Here is a 21687-nt window from a genome sequence, read left to right on the forward strand (position 1 = left end):
TTTGGAAATACCGGCCGATGGATCGAGTTGAAGTCGTCCGGCGGAGTTGTTCGACTCGGAGCGGTTGATGTCTAGATTGATGATGGAGATAGGGTCAGCGTTCAGCGACGGGTTAGGAGTGGAGCTGACCTTTGACCTGTCTTTCACCTCGAGCCTGTTGACCAAACTGAAGTTAGAAATCGCTTTTTGACGTAGAGATCTTTGTGTCACCATGAAATGTCCTTGGTGTTATGCTTTTTTTTTTTTTTTTTTTTTTTGGTGGGAGGCGGTCTCATACTGGTCATTTCCGGTCATTTCCTGGTCATTTTTTTATTGTAAAAAAAAAAAAAAAAAAGAAATTACATCGTGTCATTTTACATTGTTCTCTGGATAATATGGGGGAAAATTGTAAGCAATCCTCAGAAAGAAGAGGGAGAATTTACAGAAATTTACTTAGGTGTAACAAGCTAATTATTTTTCTCTGACTTCTCTCATGTTTTTGAATAAAATCAATCATTCTAGCAAAAAAAACAGAATTTTATGAATTTTTTTACAGAATTTTACTAAAAATAGCAGAAAAGACAAATCACGCTTGTGGTCCGATAAGTTTCCTGGTTGCGTGAAATCAGATAAATTCCTTGCACTTTTGTGAAACTTTTACCATTATTTGTGTGCTAATTTACTCACAGTCTTTGACTAACATAAAAGTAGCAAGTTTGTAGTTGTCAAATATATTTTTTATGTGCTTAACCCTCATATTATGTTAAGGGTGAATTTGACCCATTTCACCCATTGACCCAATGGGTCAAATTGACCCTTAACATAATATGAGGGTTAACGTTACAAAATCTGAGGGGAAAAAGGCATTTTTTCCCATAAAAATTGGTAATAGTTAATGCAGTTATCAGAAACCTTTTGAAATGATCTAAGAAATAAAAGATGACTTCTTGCAGAGGATATGCAAGAAGCTGTGCTCCATGTTGAAGACCATCCAAGACTGTTCATGGCACCCGAACCCAACTTTGCACCAAAATCAACGAGCCTCTTTCTCCAAGTTTCTTCGTCAGTCGATTTGGTTTCCCATTCATTGTCTTTGCCGCCAAATGTCACACAAATCCTCCCGTCTGATTGCTGCAGTTCCTTCTTCCCATGGAGCTACTTACTCGCATACGCCGGCCTCTCCGTGCAGGTCAGGGGGCAACGCTGCCGGCCTCACCCTGCAGCTCAACAGCCGCTGGTAAATCAGGAGAAGCAGGACAAAGAAAACCCCTATAATCGGGGCCGAGTGCTGCCATGCTGGGATGCCCATGTTTGGCTAACCCCTGCACTCCTGCTAGCCCGGTAGCCCACGGTGGGTTGTCAGGGACTTAGCGCTTCTGCTACCATATATGGTACGGCACCTTCGGCGTCCAGCCGAGCTTGCTGTTTACACCAAAACGGTGACAAGTCATGAGGTGCATTCATGCGAGGCTGCGTGCAGAAATCAACATCCGCTGTCAATTTGGTTTATTTCATACGCATAATCGACACGAAAGATGGAGCCCTATTTATTTTGGATCAAGCTACGGCTTTTATGCGCAACAATCAAAATGTTTTTTCAGATGATCTTTGATAGAGAAAAAAAAAAAAAAACATATTTCATGATCTTTGTAAGTTTCAAGAGGCCCCTTGTTTGTTTCTGGTATAATGCAAAAGAGAAGAAAAATAACGGTACTCACTCTGCAGAAGTTGGCTGCTCGGTGCAAGACGGAGGCAGAACTCCGGGGAGAAAGAATATTATGGCAGGTAGAGTGAGTGATTAATGTTGAAGATGATGACGATGATCCCTCCTCCTGACACGAGCCCATGACACCTGGAACATGTGCCCGACCCCCCCGGCGTCAGCAAAACAGACACTCAGCCAATCAGACAAGCGGGAGGCTCAAGATCCCTTCACTTAGGTCGATCTGAAATATGTATCAAATATATTTAAAAAAATATTTCATATAAAAATTATATATAATTATACATATTTGATATAAAAATTATATGATATGATATAATAAAAATCATATTTGATATAATTATTGCTTGGTAATATTATCAAATAATAATGGTATTATTTTTTAAATAATGAATTAATGGTATTATTATTAAATAATAAATTAATGGTATTATTATTAGATAATGATGGTATTATTATTAAATAGTAATGCAAGCAATAATTATATATAATAATTTTGATCAAATTTGATATTACTGCTTGGTATTATTTTTAAATAATAAATTAATGGTATTATTTTTAAATAATAATTTAATGGTATTATTATTAAATAATAATACCAAGCAATAATTATATCAAATATAATTTTTGATCAAATTTGATATAATTATTGCTTGGTATTATTATTTTTGCATGTAAAAATAAATGACTACTGAAAGAAATTGTTGAAATATCTAAAACCTTTAAATTGACTTTGTAGTCTGCAATTGATACAACAATGTTTTAAAATTGATGATAAAAAAATCCAATATTATTTAAACAGAATTAAAGATTACTCAAAATGGTAATAAAAGAAATGAACTTTGTATGCATGAACATTTTTGCATTTTTTCTAGATATATCTTTCCAAATCCAGGGAATTACAACGGTACCAAGTGTTCCTTTTCAATTTAAATTCATTTTTTTTTGAATATATTTATCTGTTTTGGTGTCTCTAATGTTCATTCTGTCACTTCAGCATCTGCATCCATAAACAATAAGAGTTCTGTTGCAGAGTTGAAGAAAAGTAAAACCTAACTGGTTTGAATTTCAATGAAAGAAATCATACAAAGACAAAAACAAAGGGAAGCCTTCCTTAAAAAAACTGATGCCGAGAAGTTGGAAGCTCACCAGCAAAACCTTCACAGTTAAAGTTATGACAGGGCGACTGAAAACCTGCCAAAGTGACATCTAAGCTTCGTCCTCCCTTGTGACGTCACACAGGGGAACCCATGATGTGATGTCACTGCAAATAACACTGCTCTCTCTCAATCCTTTCTCATATAGATTGTCTTTCTAGCAAGATTATACATTTAGTATCTTCTCGTGATCACATGACTTCAAAAAAAGGATGAAAAATATATGTAAATTTAGATAAATGGGGTCTGCTTTGATATCATGTAAAATATACCTTTAAAAGAGATCTGTAATTTTTTTTTTATTTAAGTGTATTTTTTGTTTCCTTATTTTCACGCAATCACACAAAAGTGAAAATAAGGAAACATTTTTTTTTTAATTTAAGTGTATTTTCGTTTTCTTATTTTCACGAAATCATGCAAAAGTGAAAATAAGGAAACAATTTTTTTTTTTTTAATTTAAGTATATTTTTCATTTCCTTATTTTCACGCAATCATGCAAAAGTGAAAATAAGGAAACGAAAAATACACTTATGTTAAAAAAAAAGAAAAAATACAGATCTCTTTTAAAGGTACATTTTACATGATATCAAAGCTGACCCCGTTTATCTAGATTTACATGTATTTTTCATGAAATAAAATAAGGAAAAAATAAGCAATCTAATAAGGTTTCAGTTTCAGATGATCCCAAATAACCCGCTGGATTTTCTCGCAATCACGCAAAAGTGAAAATAAGGAAACGAAAAATACACTTAAATTAAAAAAAACAAAACAAAACACAGGTCTCTTTTAAATGTATATTTTACATGATATCAAAGCTGACCCCATTTAACTAGATTTACATGTATTTTTCATGAAATAAAATAAGGAAAAAATAAGCAATCTAATAAGGTTTCAGTTTCAGATGATCCAAATAACCTGCTGGATTTTCTCGCAATCACGCAAAAGTGAAAATAAGGAAATGAAAAATACACTTAGATTAAAAAAAAAAAAACACAGATCTCTTTTAAAGGTATATTTTACATGATATCAAAGCAGACCCCATTTAACTAGATTTACATATATTTTTCATGAAATAAAGTTAGGAAAAAATAAGCAATCTAATAAGACCCCATTTATCTAGATTTACATGTATTTTTCATGAAATAAAATAAGGAAAAAATAAGCACTCTAATAAGGTTTCAATTCAGATGATCCCACCCTAGTGGTGCACAGCTGGCATGGAAACATTAACAAAAAAGAAGTATCACTTTTTCTAATTATGGAGTCTCCTTAGGAAAAAAAAACAAGTTGGAAAAAATTAGGTTAAGGTGATTTTTCCGCAGCTAAACATGGTAGGTGGTCATTTTTGACCCGCAAGACAACTCAAGGGCTTAGAGAGAAGACAACTAGTTAACACAACTCCATAAGAGTTGTTGTCACAGCACGGTTTCCATGGTGACCACCATACACACCAGTCGTTTTCTTGACCATGAGTAACCTGCCTGAGGATTTTGATCAGTTCTTCACGGTGTTTGACGGCTCCTCTCCGGAGGACATGTCCCACGCCCGGCAGCTGTGGAGCTCTTTATCCCTCCTTCCGCCGCAGGAGTCCCGCCTGGTTTCGGCCGACATCCGCCAAAGGCTGCCGGTGTCGCGGCCGAGCGGCGTTTCGGCCGCGGCTTTCAAACCCTCCGGTCGACAAACGCAGAGCCTGACCGTGATCGGGGAGAGGCAGGAGGAGAGGGAGCGGTACTTGGCCATGGCAGACCGGAGGAAAGAGATCCTGGCCCTGCTGAGGAGGCAGCGGGAGCAGAGGATCCAGAAGGAGCGGCCGTCCGCCGCCGTCAAACCCGAGGCGAAGAAAGACCGAGACCAGGCGCGCAAAAGCCAGGACGCGCTGGAACTGATGATGGACAAGGAGATGGTCAGGGAGCTTCTCTGAGAACATCTCCTGCAGGCTGAAGATGACTTTTAAAGTGCATGGCAATATTTTATTGTTTCAAAATCAAGTGTCGCTCTTCTTCCTTGTGAACAGGAAATTGGATCATATTTGAGGAGACTTTGCTTTGTGTTTGTGATGTTTGTTGTAACATCTCCATAAATGGATTTCTTATTATTTTGGTTAGATTACATCACAGGTATTTGGCAGACGCTTTTATCCAAAGTGACTTACAAAAAATGCATTTTGGTCACCGAAGATCCCAAGTTCCAGTAGTCGGGAGTCAGAATAGCCGTCTCAGAACCATATGTATTCATTTCATTGTTTTTTTTTTGTTTTTTTTGCGGGTAAGTGCTTGGTGAAGAGGTATGATGTTTCTCATCTCATCCAAATTCACTCCTTAACCCTCTTATTATGTTAAGGGTCAATTTGACCCATTTCACCCATTGACCCAATGGGTCAAACTGACCCTTGACATAATAAGAGGGTTAAAGATGGTATTGAGTCTTCAGCATACAAGTGCCACTGAAGTTGAGCAGGTTGAGTCGATAAGCCAACGTGGGAGTCGGATGGAAACAAGAGATCAACCAAACCCGATTCACATCTCAACTTTTTGTCGAGATTTGTTTCCAAATGACTCAAACATTAATATCATGAACCTCATTCAAGCACTTAAATACTGGAAACTCCACACGGTACATCAGGAGACTCGTGGATGAGAGTCAGGTATCTACAACCACATCAATTTGTTAAAATATAATTTCTTGTGTTAAAATATAATTTCTTAACCTCTTTTTATGCATCGTTTCTGTTCTATTCATTATCTGTTCTGCAAATCCAGCAGTCTTTCTCAGCTGTCGAACACGCTTCTGTGCACACTTGAACAGCTGCAAGTTGATCACAGAGCGGCTTAAAGACGTACAACCGGTCGCTTTTCGATCGATTAAGGGTCTCCAGATGAGCTACTGCAAGTTTTTGGAACCAGAGAACCTGGAGGAAACCTTGGACATAGGAGAACGTGCACACAAAGACTCCTTGTCAGAAGCAAACCAGGGACCGTCTCGCTGTCAACACGTAACGCTGTGCTACCGTGAAATGCAGTCATTTTTGGAAATATAGTAAATGAATTCAATGCTGAGGAGAAATAAAACAAATAGTGGTAAAAATGTTTTTCAAATTGTTGGAAATGCAGCTGGATTTTTTTTTTTCCCCTGGCTTACATCATTCTCTCGAATATTTTATTCTACAATCTCCCCTCTATAATGAAGAGTCCAGAAGTTCCAGTGTCTTTGAAATTAGCTTGTTAGCTAATTTTCCCACTATATATTCTGTACGGAGGCAGATTTATAAGGTTTTCATAGCAGGAGGAAACAGCACTTGGATATAAAATGTTCTGTTTCTGCAAGAGTTCAATGCAATGAAGAGACTCTGCCATAAGATGGCAGAAAACACAAAATCTATTTGGTTCTTGCCCAACACCAGTGTGTGTTTGTGTGTACCGTCAGTTCACGACGGCTTGAGGCCTCAGGGCAAAACACAAGTTTGTTTTTGTTAATTGACCAATAAATTCGTGTTTTTCGCTGCTCGATCGTTTGAAGAAAATGGCAACGATCTACACAGCAAGTGTGTTAAAACTTTTCCTAAAAATCCTCTTTGACTCTTGATGGGGTGCTCACACTACTCTGGAGAATAGTGAAACCAGAAAAGAATTGTGTTTGTGTGTGGATTTTTAGATTTAAAAACAAAAAAATGTAAAAAAAAAAAAAAAAACTCTGAAATTGCGTGTTAGTGCATGTGTCTGTGTTTCTGTGTTTGGCTATGGGATTTGTAAATATCACAAAATAAAAAAAAAATGATTAACAAAGTGACATTTCCCTCTGTCACACAAACAGCTGTGAGATTTGTGTCGGTAAGTAATCTCATTACTTTGGCCAGAGCTTAGAAACCTTAAACTTCAAGATTTAACCGGGTGTCAGGACACAGAAAACTCAGATAAAACTCAAGGATGCATTTTAGTCATTAGTAAACAATACAAAGATGATTTGTAGACACTCTTTCCAATTGGTTGTTATGAGTTGCAAAGTCCTCCCTTCTGACTGGTAACACATAATAGTAGTAATACAAAGAAAAAATCCTTTTACTGGATCCCCAAATAGGAACACATACAAGTTAAACAGCGCTTGGAAAAAATGGGGGACCTATAAACGAATTTCATGGTTGAATGATTGTTTTCAGCCATTTCAAATGTATCTACCAGTTTAATACACCTTAATTTGTAAAAAGCCATTGTGCTGTTAGTGTTATATCAACAGGTCCTATACTGGAAGCAAGGGGTGGCAGGAAAAAAATGACGTCAGAGTTGGTGTTGCGTTGGTGTGTGTAGGATTGTTCTGTTAAAGTTATGCATTATTAAAAGACAGCTGGACTCAAGTTCTACTTTGGATAACAAAGTAACAGCAAAGCGTGACGGCAAGGAATGTCCGATCGAAACCAGGAAGAACAGTTTCCACGCGTGGAACAACGGGGAATAACGGCAGGACGGAGTGCTACGTTTAACATCCAACCGCCAGAGCCGGTTGACTTCCGAGCCAGGAAGGTTATTTGAGGGATTTTGAGTGTTAAGTAATTTGACCCGGAGGAAACGCAGGTGAACCCCCTTTTATATTGCATGGGCCATATTTGGGCGGACGGATCGACTCGTTTGTGCGGGACGTCTGGAAAAGCTTCTTTGTCATTAAAAAGAATGTGGTCTACGTCTATGAGCAGGCGAGAGGGCGAAACTCTTTCTTAACGTCTCTATAAGTCTCAATTACAGACATTTACACGATGAGCTTATTCGCGACAGGCTTGTCACCGGGCCGCAGGATGCCAAGCCGTCAGAGCGAATGCAGCTGGATCCCGATCTGACGCCGGAGAGCGTGACAATTACGGCCAAAAAAAAAGCCAGGAGGTTAAATGGCAACGGGCCACTGTGCGAGGGGACGTCGCCGAGGAGGCAAGTGATCCTGTAGCCGTGGAGCGAGTGTTTAAAAACGAGGTTCGGTATGCAGCACAGCCAGGCTGAGGCACGGGTTGTGCAGCAGATGAAAGGGGGCTCAGTGCTACAAATGTGGCGGCTCTCCATCCCACCCACAACAAGAATGACCTGCGAATGAGCTGAAATGCTGTTCCTGTGGCGAGAGGGCTCAGCGACACGTAGAGTTGATGATGAGCGATTCCTTGGTAGCCTATAAGCAGAAGTGGATGACCCATGGATGGTTGACATGGACAATTTTGGTTCAATATGGACACCGGCACTGTTGTCACAATGGTAACCCACTCTATATCCAGGGAGGTCTACAGGGGAAAAGGTTCTACCTGCTCTCTGAAAGTCAAATAAATTCACTGAATGTTACAGGTGTTGTCCGGGTGTTGCTATGGAGAGGTGCAAAGGAGTTTAGAGAGGATGTGTATGTCACTACTGCGCTACTTGGGAGGCCGGCAATCCACAAGATGCAGCTTGTCGCGCATCTTGATTCCATCTCAATCCAGACGGTGGAGCTAGGCTACCCAAACATCTGCAAGGGTCTCCGGGAGATGCAGCGGCTGAGAGAAATACACCCTGCGGTCAGTGGAGGAAGTATTAGGGATGCCGCCATATTCAGCAAGCTCTACATAAACATGGGGTTCTGGTAAAATTCCTCCGATGAAAGACTCGGGTGATAACATGTCAACCACCTGCATACCGGTATCAACTCTGCTCCTGAGGACTTCTAGAACAGGATGGTGACTGAGGTCACGGAAGGACTCGAGGGCATTGTTTGCCACATTAATGACATGCTGGCATGGGGTCCACTCAAGAGGAGCATGGTACTTGTCTCCATACTGTGCCGAAGAGGATTGAAAAGGCAGGGATCACGCTGATCGCTCAGAAATATCGAGGAAGGAAGTAACCTCCCTGGGTCACGTAATCTCTGCTGGCGGCATCGTCCCGGACCCGAACAAGACTGAGGCGGTGAAGGGGATGAAAGAGCCCACGAGTGTGAGTGAGCTAAGAAGCTTTCTCGGCATGGTGAACCAGCTGGGGAAGTTCATCCCACTGCTGGCTGAGAGAGACAAGCCCTTGCGTGACCTCCTGTCAAAGAGGGACTCCTGGTTTTGGGGTGCTGACCAAGCCAGTGTGTTCCAGGACCTGAAAGATGCACTGACATCCCCACCAGCACTGGCCATATATGATTCGAACAAAGAGTGCAGAGTAAAAGCAGATGTTTCGTCTTACGGCTTAGGCACGGTGCTTCGGAGGGTGAAGACCGGTAGCATTTCTATCACGGTCTCTCACGCCTAGGGAGGAGAGATATGCACAGGTCGAGAAGGAAGCCTTGAGCTTGACCCGGGCATGTGAAAGGTTTCGAAACTTTCTCATCGTCAAACACTTCCAGATGGAAACTGACCACAAGCCTCTCCTGAGCCCCCTCGGCTCCCGGCCACTGGATACTCTCCCTCTTCGGATTTTGTTTTTCCAAATGCGCCTGATGTGTTGTTCTTCCCCAATCAGGCATGTCCAAGGTAAGAGACTATGGACAGCAGACGCTCTGTCGAGGAGTCCTGCGAAGAGTGGAGTAACATCAGAAGAGAAACAGTTCTTGGAATACACCAATACCTATGTGGGCATGGCGATGGACAATTTGCCAGGAAGCGCTACTTACCTGGACGAGCAGAGGGAGCAGCTGAAGGTATCAGAGTGATTTCGTTGTGTGAGGAAGGATGGGTTGTACGCAGCAAGAATGAGTAAGACCTTTCAGCAAGGCCTCTTACTGAAAGGAGGCAGGCTGGATGTTCTCACCAGAAGTCCATCTGGGAGTGCTAAAGTGCAGAGCAGACACGACAGTCAGTGTGGTGGCCTGGGTTGAGCCAACAGCTAAATCAGTTGGTCCTCAACTGCAGAACAGGTAGCAAGGACAGGCAAAGCAGCGAGGGACCTCTGATGCCATCTGAGTACATAGATCTGTAAGGCAACTACCTGCTGGTTGTTGATTATGCTTCTAGATATGTGGACATCTCCTCCCACAGCTTCCCCCCACAAGATCAACAAATGCAATCCACCACCTCAAATCAATCATTGCACACCACAACATCCTGGAGACTTGAGTAACAGATAATGGACCACAGTTTACAGCATTTGCCGAATCGTACAGCTTCAGGCATATCACAAGCAGCCCAAAATATCCCCGGAGCAATGTGGAAGCCGAGCGCACAGTCAAGACTGTGAAGGCTCTTTTGGAAAAAAAGCAGCTGACCCATACCTCACACTCCTAGCATATAGAGCGACCCCTCTACAGAACGGGTACAGTACGGAACAGCAACTCATGGGGAGGAGGCTCCGCGATGTTTCCAATGCTCCCAGCTCTGCTGACTCCTGCGAGGCGGTTGTTGGCAAGGAAAGGCAGAAAAGGATGAGTGATGAACGACTACAACATTTGCCACCGGGCACAGACGAAGGTATGGATGATGGATCAAGGTGTCACTGGTGTTGCGCTTGACAGTTAACCTACTCCACGTTCGGGTATCATGGAGGGACCCGATGGAACTAACCCGGTCATCTCATCGCTGTGGAGTTGCCACCAAAGCAGCATGATCACCACAGCAGACCACTTCAGAACCACCAGCCACCCCTAGAGCCAAATTAGGGAGAGCTGAGGTAAAACCAAACAGGTTGGACTTATGAGACAGAGACATTTGGAAAGTGAAACGTTAGAGACACTGAAAACCTTGTGTATGTTCAATGGAAGTCTACACATTGATTCTTGTGTTATGTCAACAGCTTATTCTGGAAGCAGGGGTGGCACGAAAAGATGATGTCAGAGTGAGGGGACAGTTACTGTAGGTTAGTTTTGGATGTTAGTGCGGTTTTTGTGTGGAGGATTGTTCTATGAAAGTTAAACATTATTAAACTACAACTGGACTCACGTTCTACTTTGGATAACACGGGAACAAAACCGCTACTATGCCTTGCACGAGGTTAATGGAGGTGCACCCAGCCAACGTGAGTCCGATTAAAAAAATATACATCCCGCAATAGTAACATTACTTAATTCATTTTCAAACACATTTGTTGATAAACCACAATGATGACCTTGACAGAATTGTTACAGTTTCTCAAAGCTTGTGTTTTTTCTGCAGGGGAACAGGAAGGAGGGGCTGGATCAAGCCTTGGTCTCCATGATTGTGGGAGACACCCAGCCTTTCAGCATTGTGGAGGATTAGGGATTTGGAGCATTTGTTGCCAAAGTGGATCCAGCCTATGTAATCCTAACAAAGAAGGTGTGTTTGGTGACAGAATACGGTATGACAGTAGTGTTAGCCTACATGTCAAAAAATTAACCATTGCTTTTCCATTAAACTAGAAAGGCTATGGGAGGAAGGAGGAGGAAAGGCAGCGGCCCCGGCTCGGAGAGGAGGAAGAAACGCTGAAAACATGAAACATTCAATTAATTCATTTATTATAAGAGCTTGAAAAAAGGGCAGTATTACAATTATAAGCAAAAGGGGGCAGGCTGGCTCCTGTTCAAATCAACAAAAAGAATAAAACACAAAGAGGCCTCACAAGGAGAAGGATCCACTACATCCCAACCCAAGCAGAAGGACACCACATTCTATTTTTCTCGACTTCCAAAATAATTTTCTCTAATTTTTTTGACCATTCATGTTTTCTCTGGGTAAATTATATACTATGTACAGTGTTTTGATTACGTGATACAACATCGAAGTAATGCTCCAGTTCCAAATCTGCCAATTTTGACCAGTTTTGTAACATTTCTTTTTTGGCAGAATAACGTCCCCCAAACACTTTCAACCTCATTACTAAGCCTGTTCATTCTTGAAACCAAACATTCTTGTATTTATAACTGAATGTGACAATAAATGTCTTTCTTTCTTTTATATATATTTTATCTTTATTTCTACGCATATCTTTAAAAGATACTTTACTTTAACTACTAGGTTTCTACTTGAAAAGGCTTGTTTTTAAAAAGCTTTTAAAATACATCATAGTTCAAATTAAAAAGACGTGTCCAAATGCAAGAGTAAAAAAAATAATGGTAATTCCAAACACCTATAATTTCTTGCGAATCATCGGGTCATTTTTTTTAAATTTATCCAGATAGAACAAAATGGATGTTCGACTGTCCCACAACTACAGCAGCGAATTAGGTTCATCTACTTCCCTTTCAGATATTCTCTTATAAAGAATTGACAATTTAGAATCTGACTAATCAAAGAGGCAGAATGAGTCATCCTAGTTCACAAAAGGAACTTCATCATATCATCACTACAGTGCCAAAGTTACTATCAAATTGATACAAGTCACAACTGCTGAATTTCCTCTCACTGATATTTACTTACTATACTATATTAATATACTAGAGGAGGAGGCCAGAGGGAGCTGCATTGTGTTATTGTAGACCTAGAAAAAGCATATGACAGGGTGCCAAGAGAGGAACTCTTGTATTGAATGAGGAAATCTGGAGTGGCCGAGAAGTGTTTGACTGTATGCAGAGAAGTATGTTAGACTGGTGCAGGACATGTATGCTAGCTGTGAGACAGTGGTGCAGTGTGCTGTAGGGGTAACAGAGAAGTGCAAGGTGGAGGTGGGACTCCATCAGGGATCAGCTCTGAGCCCCTTCTTGTTTGCAGTAGTGATGGACAGGCTGACAGATGAAGTTAGACAAGAATCTCCATGGACCATGATGTTTGTGATCTGTAGTGAGAGCAGAGAATGGGTTGAGGAAAATCTAGAGAGGTGGAGGTATGCGCTGGAAAGGAGAGGAATGAGAGTAAGTCGCAGCAAGACAGAATATATGTGTGTGAATGAGAGGAACTCGGGTGGAACGGTGAGGCTACAGGGAGTGGAGATCGAGAAGCTGGAGGATTTCAGGTACTTGGGGTCAACAGTCCAGAGCAACGGAGAGTGTGGAAAAGAGGTGACAAGACAGGTTCAAGTAGGTAGGAATGAGTGGAGAAAACTTTGAGGGATACTTTGTGATAGAAGACTATCAGCCAAGGAAAGGTGGACAAGACAGCGGTGAGACCAACGATGACGTATGGACTAGAAACAGTTACAATGCCGAAAAGACAGGAGGCAGAACTAGAGGTCGCAGAGATGAAGATGCTGAGGTTCTCTTTGGGAGTGATCAGGATGGATAGGATCAGGAGTGAGTCTATCAGAGGAACAGCACATGTTAGATGTTTTGGAGAGAAGGTCAGACTGAGATGGTTCGGTCATTCACAGAGGAGGGATAGTGAATATGTTGGCAGGATATGAAAAATATGAAGGTAGTTGGTGTGAGAGAGGAGGATAAAGAGAATAGGGTTAGATGGAAAAGGTTGATTCGCTGTGGCGATCCCTAAAGGTAAAAGCCAAAAGGAGAAGAAGAATATCCTATAATACTATAGTCATACATAAAAGTTGCAACACCTTCCTTGCAAATGTTGTTTTTGGATCAAATCAAAGCCATGGTACTGTTGGAGTACTGTATTAATCCACTGATATTTGTTTTCAAGTTAGTATATAAAAATCTATATTCGAATATTCACATACAAAAACTCCACATGCGGTTCAAACAGCATTCACAGATGAAGGGATCTATGAATCGGAAACGTGTCAAAGAGTTCGTCTTTCGGGCGCAGGCAGATTCTTGCAGACGCGGTGTGACCAATTAATCTGAGCCGCTAATCCTGACTTACTTGCAAAACAACAACTAGAAATGTACAGCCAACCCTCTTCTTTAATACAGCAGCATCCTGAATACACAAGGTCACTTCTGTTTACCAAAGGATGCACCTTGAGATGAAACATTAGCATCATTAAGCGGCAGGAGTGTAAAAAGTCTGATACTCTGCACAAGCTTTTTTATGAGCTAACAAAAGGGTCAAGTCACTATTCAAGGAAAACATCATCATGCATGGAGTGAAGGTATAAAGAAGGGTTTGTTTGTTTTTTGATCCACATATCAAATGTGTTCTTATTTCTGCATCCACTGATATGGATTGTAGAAATTTGCTTGAATTTATCCAGAGGAATTTAAAATATACATTTCCGGGTTGAAAAAAGACACAGCTGGCAGCAATTGTCAATATAAATGAAATATTCAAGACTTTCTAACACCGAGGGCTATTTCCCCATGTATGTAGGTCATAATGATCGGGCCAAAAATGATTATGATCATTCCGGTATTGAAGGAAAAGGCTACAAATTAATATTATGAGGTAATTGTACACGGCCATGTCTGTCTGCTAAAGAGCTTGTTCTTTTCTATTTTTGTCCCCATCAATCTTTTCGACCTATATAGAAATGACCCCGAAATGGAAAAAAAGTATCCTAATTTTCTTTTGATATCAGAGGATATTATATTTGAAAAACCCATTTATAATCAGTAAAACTTGACATCACTGAAATGCCAATGTCAAAAAACCTTTAAATCTTCCAAAATCAGTTCCACCCCAACTAGACGCTACACAAGTCAGCAAATCAGTCGCTCAGCAAACCGACTGTCAACAGGCAGATGAAATCAATGCAATGCTATCAACCATACTATTGGTCAATTAGCATATCGAATAAACTTATCCAAATAAACAAATATATGTCAAATTATTACATCTAGGAGCGCATAAGAGTTTAGAGTTTGTTACTGCTTTTCTCGACCAGATAGATAGGCACCAACAGCTAATCACAGTTCTTCCTTTTTACCAATCTGGTTCCCAATTTTTTTTTAGAAAAGTGAAAACCATGTGTGGCCTTGCTGTTATTTGCACAGAAAATAATGTGCCAAAACCCACACCTTTTTGTAAAAGACCACCTTATTTTGTATTTCTTTTTATCTGTAGAGGAATGACATGTATGCTCCCTTCCGTTGCTGCACAGTCCGGCGGTCTACTTCACCATATGACTTTTCTCTTCGGTTTATTGTCTGATCAGCAAAAATAAATCTGTCAAACACATACATTAAAGACATTATATAGGCTGTAGAAAGTATAATATATCTTTCTACAAACATTATATTGGCAACATGCTGAGAAACGCCCCACGCAGCCCAGTTTGTGAGGGATTGCGTGTCCAGAGGACTCTGCGCCCTGCATGCGATCAGCAATGCGCAAATTCAGTGTTTTTTTTCACTTAGAAAATGTTAAAACAATTGCAGTCGTATGGAAAACACATTTACAACACAGATTGGTGATATCTATTTTATGTTCTATGTTTCATGTGAGCATTCACCTTCATCAGAAAGCAGAAGTGGAACAAACAGTACTTTAGATATTAAACTATTGTTGGCCAAAATATATGCATAATGAGCAAAAAAATGCCCATTATGCATATGGAATATACACATTTACAGGTGTTACTTTTTGCTGGATTAACTCTGAATTTACAAATAGTTGCACAAAAATGACACATTGCCAAATGGGTGGCACACAGAGAGCTCCTAGCCTGAATTGCTAATTGCCTAAAACTGAATTGGTTTAGATCTAGGTCATTGATAAATGACCCCTTTTTTTGGTCTCTCACAAATAATAATAAAAAAAAAAAAACTGCAAGCTTTTCATCAGCAAAACACTTTTTGTTTTTCTCATCTGTCAGGCCAGTAGATTCCTTCATCTCGATCACTGACCTACAGCTCTTTAGCCAATAGCTAATTAAATCCGTCTGCTCAACCGACAAACCGAATGATTCAAGTCAATCATGAGACGTCATTTAAGACCCATTCCCATGTTTTTTCTTGTATTATTATTATTAGTAGTAGTAAAATTCATTTGTTTTTATGCAAACAAGAGGAAAAAGAATCCCCTGAAAACAATGAATGCTAATTGCACTGGAATGTGACATTTAGATCAGGATGCAAAAACATACAAAACTTACTTACACCCATTCCTGAAACTATAGACTTGATAAAATACCAAGCATTCACCTTTGTTACTTCCGTCCTCTTAAGGCAACTTTTTGGCTCCGTAGCTGACTTTTAAAATTTCACAAACGGGCCAGTTAGCACAAGATATAATGCATATAAAAATAAAAAAGAAAAACTTTTGTTAACAATACATATCAGACTCGTCTGACATTTGTCTGAACATTGTCTGGCATTTACTTTGAAAATAAAACCAGCTTGGTTTTGAAGGCTCTGACGTTTGCTTACATTTCACGGTTTTTCCCTTGTAGCTTCACATCCAGCTCATTCATGTGTGTCAGTATGTCCACACAAAGCATATTTGTGTCTCAAGTAGCTCCAAAAATGAAATAACCTCCTGTTTTAGCTCCCACATTCATTGATCTAATCATTCACATCTTTGGCGGGCCGGATTAAAAAGACCAACGGGCCGGATGTGGCCCGCGGGCCGTAGTTTGCCCGTCCCTGTCTTAAGGTGTTGTGCCATATTTTTTTAATCATCTGAGTAACTGACACATCCTTTACAAATTAAAACTGACCGTTGAGATCTGTGTCTAAAATTTGAAGGGTGAACTATGAAGAATGTTTGGCATATGAAGCTTCCGCGTGTTCTCCGAGGGAAATGGCCGTGAGCCCCGGCCATGTTATAAATTGTCCATCTCCATACTTTTGTCCAGCGATGCAGCGAAAGTGGGCTGCTCAGCTAATCTTCTCCACTCTGCATCGTGGCCGGCCATAATGGCTCAAGGAGTCCATCCATCACGTTAGTCTACGGTGATAATATGGATCAAAGGGGATCTGGTTGACACACTGGTAAAGGATAGGAAGGATGAGAGATCCATAAGTGCAACTCAGCACGAGCCTCCACGGGAACGACCGTGATGCATCGCCACACGTCTTCACAAATCAGGAAAAGTTCATGTATATGTTTTATTACACTCAGCACTTCACATACATGGAAAACTCTGTTTCTACCATATTCCTTTATTCACCGTTTGGTTCATGCTAGCTGCGGAAAGGTTTGTCCAGATGTTTTTACATGGTTCCCCCTTTGATACTTTGGGATATGAGACGATTATTTCTCTGGTTTTCATGATATTCATGGTCTATTTCTACATTTTGGTCAATCTGTCTTTTTTAATTTGATGACATCGATTTCCCCGTTTGTCCCCATTTTTCTTTTCACATTTTGTACCAGCGATACATTGTCTTCCCTGCACTATGAAACAGTTCTCTTTGTGGTGCTTGGTTAACACTTATATCAATCCATGCAAAAATGTCTCAAAAGTATAATATTTTTCAAATTGAGTAAACAAAACCAACACATACTCATGATAAAAAATCCAATCTTGTCTCACTTACTGAAATAAACAGTGAAAGAGTATTATGGAATGGATCATATTATTCAACATTCAGGAAACAATTCATCAAAATATAAGGATGACTTATATCTGACACTTCTGTTTAATAGTATTTGATAAATGCAGATAATTGATGACAACAGTCCTTTTCAATTGGTCACATTTTATTCTGCAAGTCTATGTGACTTCACTTTGTGGCTACAAATTAATTGGCCGAAAAGGCCTTGAACCCGAATTTTTCTCTCCTTGCAACACTTTATTATTTGGTAGCCCTGAACTACAAAACCTCCTTACACAAATGTTTTGGGGCTGTAATTGTAAATGTAATTGTAATTGTAAATTTTTGGGACTGTCATCACTATTGTCACTCTATTTATGTTGTTGTTTATTTCTGGTTGAGTATTTTTCACCGTTAATAATGTTGTCCATTATTATTCCTGATGTTAATGCTGTTCTGTCTCTCAATTAATATTTATATTAATATTTATTTCACTTTTTTAATTTTTTTTAACATCATAACTGTTACGCAGCAGTGACAAAGGAATTTCCCCTATGAGGATCAATAAAGTTTTTCTTATCTTTAATTCTTAAAGACTTTCATAAGCTTTCAATGCTTTTTCAAGAGCCTGGCCTCTTATGGCCGCGACATAATTACAATTTCAATACACACTTGCAGAAAAGGCTACGAGGTGTATTCTAAATTACATTGAAACTGCAATTTCTATTGCATAAGTGATGTGCTCAGAATAAAGATTAAAAAAAAAAAAATCAGGGTATGTTACACACACAAATAGAATCATATTCAAAGAGAAAAGTTCTCATCAGCTGTTTGTAGCCTATTTAAATCTGATATAAAGTGAACAGGATTCATGACCTACCACAAAAAACAGTTTACAGCCAGGGAGCACTCGGGTTTAAAACTTGTTGGGATTACGATGAGGCCAAACCTCATCGCTATTACTGCAGCGCTGAGCCAATTTAATCCCCACTGTTTACAATCCAGCGGACTTACATAACACATGCAGCTTCCTGGGCCAGAAATGCCCAGTGGAGCAGCTGACTCTTCGTGTTTCACATCTGATTAGTGGCAACTTTCAGTACGTGATCCTCAACATCTCACGTGGGTTGGTGGTTGATTTCTGCGAAAATCTGGAAAAAAAAAAAAACAAAACTAAAAAAAGCCAACATTTTCGTGATCTCATGACACAGTGGGTATTAATAAAAATATACCTATAAAAAAGATCATTTTGTTAGGATCAAATTCTAGAGCCAATACTTGCATATACTTGAAAAAAAATGTATATATATATATATATATATTTGTGCACATACATATATTTTTTTTCTTGAATATACTTGAAAAAAAAAAAAAATATGAATATACTTGAAAAAAATTATCTATTTCATTGTAAACAGTGGGGATATATATATATATATATATATATATATATATATATATATATATATATATATATATTACATTACATTAGGCAGACGCTTTTATCCAAAGCGACTTACAATAGAGGACATAAGCATTATATATATATATATATATATATATATATGTTATTTTATTATTTTTTTTCAAGTATATTCAAGTATTGGCTCTAGAATTTGATCCTCAAAAATGATCTTGCCTTGAGTGAATATAAAAAAAAAAAAATATATATATATATATATATATATTTTTTTTTTTTTTTTATAGGTGAGACTTTTAAGTTCCTCAGATCACTTTTTCAGTCAAATCAACTCTGTAACAGGTTTCCTCCCATTGTTCTGCAAGCTATACAGAGGGTGAATTGGTAGAAATTGCACAATTCTGTGAATAAGAGAATGGTTATTTGTCGATGTGTGTGACCCTGCGACTGACAGGCAGGGTTTTCCTTGCCTCTTGCCCAAACCAGCATCCCTTATGACCCTTAGTGTAGGATAAGCAGTGAATAATGAATGGATATTGTAAATATAATGGCAATTATTTAGTCCTATTTTTTAAAATATCTCAGACCAATAGGTCATGGACACACTCGATTAACTCTAGCATATTTGAGCACTTAAAATATTCTGGGAAAATAGTCTTGTTGATTATGAGGATACAAAGAAAACTCATAATAGTTGTTATCGGGATATTTGGACAATGTAAAAATGTTTTTCGCCATGCCAAAGTGAAAGAGACACCCAGACCACATTTTATACTTTGGAAAATTCAATTGCATGGAGTTATGGGAGACACAATACAATTAGTCTAGGCGGCAAGTTACTTTTAAATTATTTGAAAATCTATGTGTGTGCTGGCTATCTGGGAATTTGAGGGCAGTTACTAAATCATTTGACTCCCCGGAATTAATTTGTCTCACACTGAGAAACTTCTTAAAAATGTTAAAAAATAAATGATGACGCCTCATCTGATTTTAAAAATAACTCGCAGGAATAAACACACTGTAAATGTCATCACTTTTTTCCCGCTAATATTCAAGTATTGGCTCTAATATTTGATCCTTAAAATGATTTAGTGTTGAGTAAAAGCACAATTTTGACATGTATTTTTGGCAGCAAAATTAAAGGAAATCTTTTAAAAAAAATATTATACGCATTTAAAATGTCAGCCAGTGATTCCGTGTCAGTTTAAATGCATAGCTTCTGAAATGACCGGAGTTCTCTATTTAATGGAGAGCCTCTGGAAGACTCTATTGCGGCCTTCAACGTGTGCATGTCATTAATTGTAAAACAACTTGAGTTTTCATTTAATTAGCATGGAGGTGGTGACCCATTTAAACAGCCTTGTTCCGGCATGATCGATTGCAGAATGCACTCAGGACATTGGGCACAAACACATGACCTTTGGAGGAACAAAAAAAAAAAAAAAAAAAAAAAAAAGTCCTCTGTCTACAGGACTCGACGCACCCTTTAATTTTGATCTGTGGGGATCTGATGCTATTAGCGGCCATTCATTTCCTGACTCTCCTCTTTGAAAAACCGGAGGCGCTGTCGGGATTTATGTCATCGTTATGTCCCCATGAGACACACACACATAACATCAATGCAGTTAATTTTCAGAAGGTTAAAGGTGAACATTTCCCCAGAGCAGATGCAGCCTCAGCAACCTCCCCAAGGACATTGCGATCGCATTACCTCTCTTGGAGACCTGACCGTTGCTCTTCGGAAGATACGGCTATCCATCACATGGTTGAACCCCGACGTGAAAAATGTGTATTTATTGTTCTTTTCTCTATTTCTGGTGGCGGAACCAACAAAGAGCGCAACTGAAATGTATTACATGACTAATTAAGTGTGGTTCAATGGAGAAAGCCTTTACTTTTCTTTGTGCCCTAATCATTTATTTTGCAGTAGATGTCAATAATCGCCCGAAGCCACAACAAGTCTGAGGCTATCTTGAAGCAGACATAATAAATTAAGACAATTAGTTTCTTGACAGACTACGAAAAGTATTAAACTTGCAACATTTTAGGAGTTTTCTCAGTGTGTTTTGGCATCGCATTTGGAAAATTGTTGGTCAAACCTGAAAGCTAGTGTAGTTTTGTGCAGTTCATAAACAGATGTTCTAAACTAAGCTTCGATAGTATGCCAACATACAAGTAGACTGAAAAATACATCTATATCTAGCCAGTAAAAGTGATCGGGTAACCGGTTTCTGGGTTTTGCTGAGAGGGGAAAGAGAAAAAAAAAAAAAAATGACGTGAATGAGCGTTTACAAAAATGGCAAAAAATTGTTTTCAACATTTTGGTTATACAAAGCTCCTGATAAGAAATCTCTATGCAGGATTGCTTTGCACAGAAGTGCATTTTGCTCCTTTCAAGCTTTGACAAAATCTGAATCCTGCATCCAAAACTTTGTTCGATAGTTTTAAAGAGGACTTAACACATTCTCCTGCTTCAGATGTAAGATTGAATTTTGAAAATCAAGAAAAAAATTGAAAGGCTCTGCTTATACGGTCTGATTTGAGGGCAAATGAAGGCTTCAACCAAAGCGCTACGCTAATCCATTTTTTAGAAACCTCTTCAAAGTCCGACGTGTCCGACTCTGAAGAATCACACTTGATGGCGTCTCGAGCATTGGCGGTGCAAACATTAAAAATTCTTACTGGCTCATTTTGAATTCAGGCATTTTCCGACAGATTAAAAAAAAATCCTCATGGTATTCAGTGGGAATATTCCACATATTTAAATAATATGACTGCACCGGGCCTCTGGACACAGCGCTCATTAGTCTTGGATGCAGAAAGAATCCTTTTTGAATCGAGAGCGTGAGATAGGTGGGAGATAGAGCGAGAAAGTGCTTACGAACTAAGTTTTTGCTTCGGCGTTGGATTGATCTGGTTAGGTAGTTAAAATGCGTTTGGTACTGACGTCACCTTAAGACATGCGTTATTTTCCTGATGTTTGAGATGCCATCTTTGCAAATTTTGCATACCGTCTGCAATTTTGAAGACACAGCCCAAGAAAGTCAGTAGATTTCCGATCAGTGTCAAAATCGTCCGACGCAAACATTTTTGCAATCTAAAAACGTTCAATTTCTAAACAAACCTTGCCAAAGACAAAACACAAAACAGCAGCAAGTCATTCACTGGTTCAAACTGGAGGAATCAAACTATTAGTACCAAACTGTCTTTATTAT

At 39.2% G+C, this 21687-nt stretch overlaps 1 protein-coding gene across 1 annotated transcript; it reads left to right on the forward strand.

Moving 5' to 3' along the window:
• The first annotated feature begins 4278 nt into the window (after positions 1-4278).
• On the forward strand, positions 4279-6298 carry hoatz (HOATZ cilia and flagella associated protein). The gene has a single exon (XM_086154484.1). The coding sequence runs from the start codon at positions 4328-4330 to the stop codon at positions 4778-4780; it is 453 nt and encodes a 150-aa protein (XP_086010610.1). The 5' UTR covers positions 4279-4327; the 3' UTR covers positions 4781-6298.
• Positions 6299-21687: the final 15389 nt, after the last annotated feature.

Source organism: Fistularia commersonii, chromosome 10, assembly GCF_037954325.1.
Source record: "Fistularia commersonii isolate RoL2024-O1a breed Wild chromosome 10, RoL_Fcom_v1.0, whole genome shotgun sequence".
In the NCBI taxonomy this organism is placed as follows: Eukaryota; Metazoa; Chordata; class Actinopteri; order Syngnathiformes; family Fistulariidae; genus Fistularia; species Fistularia commersonii.